Genomic DNA, 10,344 nt, shown 5'->3' with positions numbered 1-10,344 from the left:
ACTTTGGATCCACAGACTAAATGCAATATGAAAAGCATTAATCTCTGTGTTGATAGGTCAGTCCCTCCTTAATTGGAGGAGGAAATCCATGTGGTGGCCTACTACATCAGGAAAACATTATTTGCTGTAGCCTTGGTGCCCCATTAGAAAGCATCATCTGCAGGGTAGGATTTTCCTGGTGCATTCCAGGTTTGACCTGTTATTTTTCCAGAAATGAAACTGTTGCTTATTAAGCACAGAGAGAGAGAGAGAGAGAGAGAGAGAGAGAGCTAAGATGTGTAAAATTTGATAGTATTATCAATAAGCAAATTTGACATGTTTAACAACTTCCAAGCCACCATCAGTGAGCTTACTACATTATTACTCAAGTAGCTTGCCACCACTATGACCGAAATTGAACAATGTCGAAAGACTTGCCCATTTGAACATGAAAAGAAAGAACAACAAGAAAATCTAAGCAGGGCAAACCAAGGTTTGAACCCCAACACCTTGAAGCTCACCCTCTCAACTAAAGCTGCTAGCTATCACTCTCTTTCTGTATTCAGTTTTCCTTGACAGCCATTTGGTTCTCTGGTACTTCACTAAGGGCAATTCTTGGCTTCTCTGCCATCTTGGTGTCCTTACTGTCCCCAATATTCAGTTGTTTTTTCAGCAGTTTCTTCAGCTGCCTTAGACTCTTAGCCTCAAATTCCTTCACGTACACTCTCCTTCTCAGCAATGACCCCCCATCTTTCTTCTTCCTCTCAACTCTCTCAAGGTCCTCATCCTTGTCCATCTTAGTGCTAGTGTCCAAGCTTTCCTCATTGTCATCAGAGATGTACATTGCAATTTCTGGTCGATTTTTGCCTGAAGACTACCAAGACCTCACTTATTCACGAAAAAAGTATATATTATGAGGATTATTATGACAAATATATAGATATACATTTTAACTTTTAAGTTTTCTTTTTTGGGAAAATGAATATTCATATAATCACACAACTTTACTGAGTCACCGCCTGGAAAATACATACACCAAAATCTAAGTCCTCTCAACAATAAACTGTAATGTCTGCTTGGCCTAAACGAGGTACAGAGCCCTAGCAAGTAGATGTCATTATAGACATTATTGCACACTTATTTTAAGTGACTAAAAATAAAATAAAGCATGAAAAAAACCTCGACCTATATGATGTTCAAAACTAAAACAATCAATTAGTAAATCCGCATATCCAATGTAATTTGTGTACATCAAAACTAGTCAACGGATATATCATCAAAAAATCCAAGGGAAGCTCCAAAAAGAAATAGCAAGAGAAATGAATTTAGGCCATTGGCCCAAAACCCTAAAGCCCAAACACTTAAATTTGGAGTTACCATCGACATACAGAGGTGGAAATCGTCCACTGTACATAAAATTTTGTACATGTAAATTTGGATGTCGATTGTCAGGCCAGACTAGCTCGCTCCGGATTATGACGTAATCAATCAATGTAAAACAGAACAAGACCAGATTAGATGGATCAAAGAGATGATAACATTTATCTAGCTAGATATGGATATATCTCAAGGAATGATGAGTTCTTCCATTTGTAATTTTGAATGTATAGTGTATATACGGGGTCTTCTTTGAATAAAGAAGGTGCAGCAACGCATGTCACTCAGAAAACATGTTTTGTTAACGTGCATAAGTGGCCGGAGGAGAGGGCACGCCGAGGCCAGGGTAACTGTAAACGTGTTGAGGACAGTTCTTATCATCAAAGGGATCGATCGATCGATAATGCAGGCAGAGCATGAACGTCGCTAGCTAGCTACATGAGAGTGCACATAAGTTCTCAACAGCTCCCCTTTTAGCTAAATTCAGTTGAAATAGAAATTCTGTAAGTCGATATTATTGAGCTTATGATGAAAAAGAACAGGGTCGATCCATCTATTTGTGATCGAGTCGTGACAAGAAAATTATATGATTCAAACATTATTTGGTTTCTCAAGTCATTACAGGTTCAATATTGGATATCTATCAGAATCTTAACAGAAATGATATCTCTTTGGATTGTTTATACACACAGTAAAACCTGTTCACAAAAGCCTGTGCATTGTATTCTTAGAATATGTAAATATTACATATATCTGAATATATCTATTACAGATACTTTAACCAATGACTTTAGCTGGGCGGCCTCTGCAATTCTTGAAACTTAGGACGACTGAAGAGTACTTAAAAGTAGAGATAGAAAGGAGGAGCATAGTCCTCGTCGTGATAGTGGTCGAGCCGAGAAGGAGAAGGCAATAAACGAAGATTGGTGAGACCATAGAATGGTACATTGCGTGTTTGTGCAGGAAAGAATCGCTTCGTCATCCTCACAACCGCTGCTGTATATGCCCTTAAAGCTCTGCAGGAATGGCTACCGGTATCATTATTGTATTACCAGATGATGAGAGTGTGCCAACTTTTAGTTAAGAGTGTGCTTTTGAAAAATGCTCCCTTGGTATTTAAGATTGTCAAAGTATGCGTTTTTTCAAGGACTATTGGTAAAGGAATGCATTTCAAAGTTTGCCTACATTTACTACCAAAAGAGGCACATAGAGAATGCTTTTCATGTTGCATTTAGTCTGTTATATCCAGGTTTGACCTGTAATATTCCAGAAATTAAATTGTTACCTATTATTCTATTAAGCTATATATATATATATATATATATATATATATATATATATATATATATATATATAGATAGAGAGAGAGAGAGAGCTCTCTCTCTGATGTGTAAAATTTGATAGTATTATCAATAAGCAAAATTGACATGTATAACAACTTCCAAGCCACCATCAGTGAACTTACTACATTATTACTCAAGTAGCTTGCCACCATTATGACTGAAATTGAACAATGTCGAAAGACTTGCCCATTTGAACATGAAAAGAAAGAACAACAAGAAAATCTAAGCAGGGCAAACCCAGGTTTGAACCCCCAATACCTTGAAGCTCACCCTTTCAACAAAAGCTATTACTCTCTGTATTCAGTTTTCCTTGACAGCCATTTGGTTCTCTGGTACTTCGCTCAGGGCAATTCTTGGCTTCTCTGCCACCTTGGTGTCCTTACTGTCCCCGATGTTCAGTTGTTTTTTCAGCAGCTTCTTCAGCTGCCTTAGACTCTTAGCCTCAAATTCCTTCACACTCTCCTTCTCAGCAATGACCTCATCTTTCTTCTTCATCTCAACTCCCTCGAGGTCCTCGTCCTTGTCCATCTCAGTGCTAGTGTCCAAGCTTTCCTCATTGTCATCGGAGATGTACATTGCAATTTCTGGTCGCTTTTTGCCTGAAGACTTTGCTGAAGTTGGACGAGGAAACTGAGTTGCAAGGTTAACCGGCAAAGGTGAGAATGTCTTAGTCATCGTGGCAAAGACTTCTGCCTTGGCAACTTCTGCTGCTTCACTCATATTAGCACCAGCATTTTCAACAATCAAGCTCTTCTGAGCACTTTGCTTTTCTGGTTTATCAGCAACAGCCTCATCCTCACTAGATTCTTCTTCGGTGATGTCATCATCAGAGTCTTCCTCTTCACTAGATTCTCCTTCAGTGCTTTCATAATCAGAATCTTCCTCTTCATTTGCTTCCCTCGTATCATTCATGTTATCCTGAAGCTCATATGAAGCTTCAGCCACTGCCTCATCTTCAGTGCCCTCATCCTCAGAATCTCCTTCCGTGCTGGAACCTGATTCAAAATCAAATTTTCCACTGTAATCACCCAATGCTTCAGCCTTGGGAGCTTCTTTAGGCTCTATTACAGTGGCAGCCACATTCACATCAGAACTCTTGCTTGCCGGGCTCTTGGTAGGAGTTGAACTCAGAGTCAATGAAGTGGGCTCAACAGTTTTCACAGCACTTGGAGGTTCGTTTACTTCTTGTGGCAGCGCAGATTGAACAGCCGCAACATGATCAGAATCTTTGGCAACTACCAAATCTTGTGCTCCTTCACAATGAGGTTCTGCAGTAAGCAAACTCGATGAGATTCAAAGAAGTTCAATGAAAGGAAACAAATTAAAGTTTAATGAATAAGCAGAAGCATCTTGGTCACAATAAGAAACAAACTCCAATTGAACTTACCCTTATCCTCAGCTGAGCTCTCTTCATTAGATTCACCCATAACCTCTGAAATCATAATGACATCTGAAGCTGACTTTGGTGCAGACATCTCAGATTCCATTCCTGATTTCTGCATTGAACCATCTTCAGTCACATCCATCCTGCTCTCTTTCAACAGACTTTCATCCACAACTTGTCCATTTGATTTTAGCTCCGACGAAACTTCAGAAGCATCAAGTCCATTTGAGGTCCCCTCAGATACTGTTTGCGTATCAGATCCTGTTCCATACCATACGTAATTCATGTAAGAGAACAATAATTTGGCTCCACATGCCATCTAAGAAACAACAAATTTAGTAAATTTGGGCTAGTCTACACAACTTGATATTTTAACCAAACCATATCCAAACTCAGCTAGTCTACACAACTTGATAATCATAATCAGTAGTAACTCATCAAAGGAATGTCAACCGGACTTACCCTTAACAACTGAGCTCTCAGATTGCTCTGAGCAATCCATGGTATCTGCAGAAAGTTCATCAATGCTAGAAGTCATAGTGTTATCCTTATCCAGGCTCATGTTAGCCATGGTCTTCCCCAACAACCTCACTGATCGCCGGGTGCTATAAGCGCGCTGCACAGAAGTTGTTTCAGTTAGGGTCTCCGTCTTCTGGCGAGCTGAAGCCGCTGGAGCCCTCCTCCTGGTGCTTGGAGCAGCAGGAGTCTTAGGTGGAACCTCAGTCTTTTCCTGGTCCACCTCTTCAACAACAGTCTTCTTCGTTGCAGCACGCCTAGTAGTGCGAGTCAATGGCTGTGAGCTCTCTGGCTCTTCATTGACGGCCTTTCTCCGAGTGGTGGTTCTAGCCGCAGTACGAGAGACACTTGCTGATCCAATCATAACTTTCTCTGGAGATTGGTTCAACAACTCTTCAAGTCCTTCAACCTGACACATTAATTTACATTAACAATGTCAGATTACCTTACAAATCATCAAAAAACTTCACGAATCATCAGGAAACAAATCATAAACACTACACAAATTCTCAATTGGATTCCTAGAAAGTAAAACAGGATTGAACCAGCTGTATATATTGATATACTCTTATTCAAGCCGTTCATTTGTAAACTAACTCAGCAATCAAACAGAAAACATAGACGATTCGACAGATTCTATCTTCCAAATTCATCGATTCAGCTGAATAATGTTATATATGTTTGAATCCATTAACAACGATCTGTTGCCCACACAAAAATTGAGCTCAAATCACTCCTAAATTCATCGATTTTCCAGTTACTTCTAAAATCTCACCAGTCAAACATGGATTGGAAGAAAGAAGAACTCGCGATTAACACTAGAAAGTTCAAAACACAAATTGAATCCACTAAATCAAATCAATTGCCAGAAGATCTGGATCTGATTTCCAGAAAAATTTCATGGCGAGCAAACAGATTGGAATGACAGATTAACAAATAGATATTGCAATTGAAAGGATTGAAGAATTACATGTTGAAGAGCAGAGAGAGAATCGGCCATGGCGACATTGGTGATGTTAGCTGGGATTCCATTCTGCTTGCACAGAGCCTGGAGAGCCTTCCTGGTGAGGGTGTGGAAATCCATTGATCACAAAACAAGCTGTTTTGGTCTTCCAAAAGTGAGAGGCGGCTAATAGAGAGCGAAAGAGATATGAAAGCGTTGGTGAGAAATGAGGAAGAGATCGGGGGTATATATATATATATATTGGGGGGAGAGGAGAAGAGGGACGATTGGAAAACCCTAGAGATTGTGACCGTTGGAGCGCGATTTGAAATTTGAATTTGTTGGCATATTTTATTGTTTCCTTTATTTCTCTTGTGTTTTTCGTTTTTTTGGTAAGTGAATTAAAGATGAGAAAATTCAACAAATGGAGATGAAATATGGACTTTGTGACATTGGATTTATTTAATGGACATGTATTTTACAATTTTCGATTCATTAACCAATTCATTAGGAAGGTTTTTGAAATTTTAATTTTAAATTTTCCGTATTCTCATTATGAGCTTTATGTAGTTGGTTCGCTATTGACTAAATTACTAGAAGAGCAACAAGATATTTTTGATTTAGCTCAATCGTCAAGGAACAAGCCTCTAACATTTTTTTGTAGGATTGTACTCATACATATCCTTGACAAGTACAATGGCATCTCTCCTGCTAGTGAGGTTTACCATAGGTCCATTTGTGTATTCCCTTTGTAAGTTGACATTGAAACTAAGTTGACTCGACTCGTTCCCCGTTTACACCTATCCCCGACTGTATTGGTCAATATGAGATTCACATATGAAAAAAAATCACAAGTTTACTACTACATAACGAGGACAGAGACAAGGTATCTCAAAATTGGGGTCGAAGATTGTATGCACACCAAATTTCAAACATTAACGAATGTTCTTGCTGATTGTCTTGCAAGGAACAACATTACCCATGACTATAGAACTGTTGAATTTGAATATCCTCCCTCTCATGCCTTGCAAGCTTATTTAGATGATATGGACTCTGTTGCTAGAGTTAGAAAGTCCATGAACAGACCTGCTGGTAGGTCTTCTAGTTAATTTGCTCCCTTTGCTCTTTGTTTTTGCCTCTTAGGCCCCTTGTAACCAAAAAAAAAAAAAAAATTTCAAACACTAACGTCCTAGCTCGTGCAACAGTATTGCGATTAATGTTGATGTTGGTCTTTAGGCCCAAATATTTGCTTAGTTGGTTTGGGCCAAACCGCACGAGTCAAAACTACTCTTACACTCAATGGACTAAATCAATCAATGTTGTCATGATTAACTTTGGACTAGAGCATGTGGATACGAAGCTGGAGTTCAAATCATTCCTCGCCCACAGCTGGCCAAGAAAATGAAGGACCTTTTCCCTTGGGGTTAGGGGAATCGAAATGGGTGGAGTTATGGTGGAAAGGGTTTAGCCCGTTTAAAGATTAGAAAGGCCGACATTAGGGTTCCTAAACTTTAGGTGTCACTCATCTAGGCTTAAAAGGTTTAAGTGAAATCTGGGGAGTATTTGGTATATACTAGAATTCGTGCCCGCGCGTTGCTGCGGGTTTTACTGTTTTAGAATAGAATCTGACGTACAGTTTAATAGGATAGAGAATGTAGTTGAAGTAAATTTTATAACAGAAGATGTAGAGTTGTAGACCATGTTCTAGTAACACTCCACTAATGTAGATGTTGCGGTAATGTTCAAAAAATAGGCTTTCATAGTTTAAAGCTAACATAGTTACATTTGCTGCTCGAACAGCTTGCAAAAAATAGGTACAGTTGCAGGCTAACTTAATTACAATCACTGCTTGATGTACTTGTCAAAAACAGATGACGATGTCTGTTAGCATGTGTATGCTTAAAGGTTGTTAGCCTGGTAATGAACAGCTATGGAGATTGTCCAAAAAGTTGCTGCCTCCAGTTCTCTGCACACAAAAAATGTCATGACACTTTAGTCTGTTTTCTCTTTGCTGAAGGTCTCCATGGATGATAATGCTGGTTCAATGCTGCCTTCCCTATCATGGAAATAGAGTATTAGTACTGATGTTCGGAAAACTAAAAGATTTTTAGATTGAAGATGAGGGTATAGAATACAAACTATTCTAGTAATGACTTCACTTAATTAAAGGTCTAGACTCACCTTGGCCGGTGCAAAATATTCTCAATCTAGAAACTGAGTTTCTAGTGGATGACATTCCCATATTGTTGTAGCATCTAGACACACTCCACTATTAAAATAGTATGTTTACTGCATAAATTGATTGTGATAAATTTCAGAAAGGGGAAGTGAAGCATTGAATAACAAAATTGTAAATTTTGGAAGGAGAAAAAAGGATCAGCAGTCAATATATATATGGTAGTTGTTATTTTAATGTTCAAAATTCATTTCATTCCATCAGTTAGATTAATTTTAGGCAGAGAAGTTGTAGTTGATACAAAATCGATATAGGTGAAAAAGAATACTGCAATTAATAGAACTATGACAAAAACAGTGAGCCCAAGAGCTTGTAGGAGTGCTCTGCAGAATAAAAACAGGAAGATTCCCACATGAAATTTAGAGGTCCTCCGAGCAAAAAAGAGTTCAGTGGCAAAGAGTTCACCTGAATTAGATTAGACGTGGAGTCTAACCAAGTATACTTAAGGAGAGTTTGAAAAAAAAAATAGAAAAAGAAACCATCAGATTTGCAAACCATACCATCATTGCAATTAGAAACATTTTGAAGTAACTTGAAAAAAGTATTGGCAGCAGAAGGTCTAACATACAAATTAAATCTAAGTTAAAGAAATACAAATTGAAAAAATACAATTTAATCTTTATTTAACATACTACTGATGACACAATGAAATCATTGGAATCAAATCACAATTCTTTAAAACTTAGGAGAAATTAACTCACAGAGTCAAACATATAACCGGGGTTTCATCAGAGATACACAGAAGGCCATTGCTTGAATCATATATCCTAAATTGTTCTTTTGGTAGGGACTGTGCCAGATTTTGTTGAAAATAGATGAGCACCAATGCACATCCACTTCGATTATAACTTCCAATGCAAAGGTGGCTCACGATTTTGTTTTAGGGGCACCTCACCAATGCACACATTCATTCAAACATCGGTTACGTGCACACATTTCAACAAAACCTTATGCACAGTCCCACAACACAATCACTAACTAAATGATATTTTCAACAAAATCAGAATAAAAAAGCAAGACATTTGATAGTACACTACCTTAGAAGCACTAACTGCAGGAATCACAACCACAATTGATTGAACCGCAGACACATCAAGCAAACACAATTGATCAATTCTGCATAAAAAACAAAAATGAATGTCTGCATGTATCGGCCATTTCCAATTAAATTCACACATTAAAGCAAACAGCAAATAAACTCTGCATCTTAACATTTCATCTTATTGGAAAAAAAAAACCCAATACCTTCACACAGATTCCTTTCTAATTACAAACAATTATATCCAGCGATGATCTAAAGATGTCTCCAATTCCTTATTCATCAAATACAGAACCCAAAAAAAATTTCAACCACAAAATTAAGATTGCAAAAAAAAAAAAAAAAGGAAAACAACAAAATAGATCAAATACCTTCCACTTCTTTTCTTTCAAGCAAGCAAGAGCTCCTATTCTCTTTGCTCCACAAACAACAAAACCCCAAAAGAAAAAAGTCTTCATCAGATCTAATCAAATAGAAACCCAAACTCTATGAAAACAAACCCAGACTCTATAAACTTTTCATCGATAACTAAATCTGACAATCCAGGAAGATTATGAACAAATCGAATAAAACCCATTTCAATTTTCAAACTAAATTAATACGCAAAAGTTAATCAATACCATAGGAAAAAAATATATATCAAAAAATCTCACCCCAAGCTGCAATGTTTGTAAAGCTTCAAGCCTTATTCCTGATCAATGGTCCAAATAGTAAATGATTAGCTCGCAAAAAGCAAGTTGCAAAAACCCAACATGCAGAATCAAAATCAATACAATCGTTCATAAGCAGGTTGCAGAGACCCAACATGCAGAATCAAAATCGATAGCTTAACACAAAAAGGAACCAAATAAAAACACCAACTTCCACAGTCAGAAATTTCGATACCTACCCTTCAGTCATGTAGAAACTCCTCTCCCGTTTCCTCCAAAATCACCCTCCTTCTCTTCGCCCAAATCAGCCACACACCCAAGAATCTGTCACAAAAACACTAAATCAGACGTATACCCAACAATCTTTCACACAAACCCAACAAATAAGTACCAAATCGACCAGACATGAATAAAACAATAACATGCAAAACCCAGCACCCCAACAACTACATACCTCCAGATACGGAGACGACAGCTTACAACGAAGAGAGAAACAGAGAGGGAAATGCTCGCGTCAATCACCCCAAGACCTTTTATACCTAGGCCAAACGTATATCATGTTGTATTATCTACTAAATCTCACCCAAAAACGCAGAGCTGAGACAAAAACAAAGAGAAGGAACGAAGAGAGAGATAGATCGCGTCTCTGACCCCAACGGCTTTTATACCTAGGACAAACAGAAAATCGCAATTAAGCAAAGAATGAAGGGCAAAACGGACTTTTCACATAACCGGCTCGGCTCGAGCCGACACTGTTACTAAGCCGATGAACAGTTAACTGAGAATTAGTATATAGTAAATTTTTGATAATTTTGTAATGGACGTAACTATGAAATTCATAGTTTTGCTTTTTTTTTTTTTGAAGGGAAAAGAAATG

At 38.0% G+C, this 10,344-nt stretch overlaps 1 protein-coding gene and 1 long non-coding RNA gene across 3 annotated transcripts; both read right to left on the bottom strand.

The window, feature by feature from the left end:
- Nucleotides 1-2,744: 2,744 nt before the first annotated feature.
- LOC133715767 (uncharacterized) lies at nucleotides 2,745-5,754 on the bottom strand. The gene is made up of 4 exons (XM_062142403.1): nucleotides 5,570-5,754; nucleotides 4,546-5,008; nucleotides 4,087-4,344; nucleotides 2,745-3,967 (listed from the first exon to the last, which is right to left on the bottom strand). Exons 1-4 carry the CDS (start codon nucleotides 5,681-5,683, stop codon nucleotides 3,000-3,002), a joined length of 1,803 nt encoding a protein of 600 aa, XP_061998387.1. The 5' UTR covers nucleotides 5,684-5,754; the 3' UTR covers nucleotides 2,745-2,999.
- Nucleotides 5,755-7,217: 1,463 nt separating this feature from the next.
- LOC133717471 (uncharacterized) lies at nucleotides 7,218-10,080 on the bottom strand. 2 transcript variants are annotated; one of them, XR_009849642.1, is made up of 8 exons: nucleotides 9,922-10,080; nucleotides 9,707-9,791; nucleotides 9,471-9,508; nucleotides 9,189-9,230; nucleotides 9,024-9,091; nucleotides 8,816-8,894; nucleotides 7,724-7,831; nucleotides 7,218-7,598 (listed from the first exon to the last, which is right to left on the bottom strand). It is a non-coding gene; the product is annotated as an uncharacterized LOC133717471 (long non-coding RNA). The 2 variants fall into 2 exon arrangements; XR_009849643.1 differs by lacking the exon at nucleotides 9,024-9,091.
- Between the last annotated feature and the right edge of the window lie 264 nt (nucleotides 10,081-10,344).

This window comes from Rosa rugosa, chromosome 6, assembly GCF_958449725.1.
Source record: "Rosa rugosa chromosome 6, drRosRugo1.1, whole genome shotgun sequence".
In the NCBI taxonomy this organism is placed as follows: domain Eukaryota; kingdom Viridiplantae; phylum Streptophyta; class Magnoliopsida; order Rosales; family Rosaceae; genus Rosa; species Rosa rugosa.
The sequence above is the reverse complement of the archived record's forward strand: the minus strand, read 5'-3'. Positions and strand labels throughout refer to the sequence as shown.

Excerpts from the sequence above, each read along its gene's own strand:
- LOC133715767 (XM_062142403.1), bottom strand. The coding sequence starts at position 5,683 with ATGGATTTCCACACCCTCACCAGGAAGGCTCTCCAGGCTCTGTGCAAG. Across the intron at positions 5,009-5,569 it reads CTCTCTCTGCTCTTCAACAT|GTTGAAGGACTTGAAGAGTT; the intron begins GTAATTCTTCAA and ends TTAATGTGTCAG. Across the intron at positions 3,968-4,086 it reads GAGCTCAGCTGAGGATAAGG|AACCTCATTGTGAAGGAGCA; the intron begins GTAAGTTCAATT and ends TGCTTACTGCAG.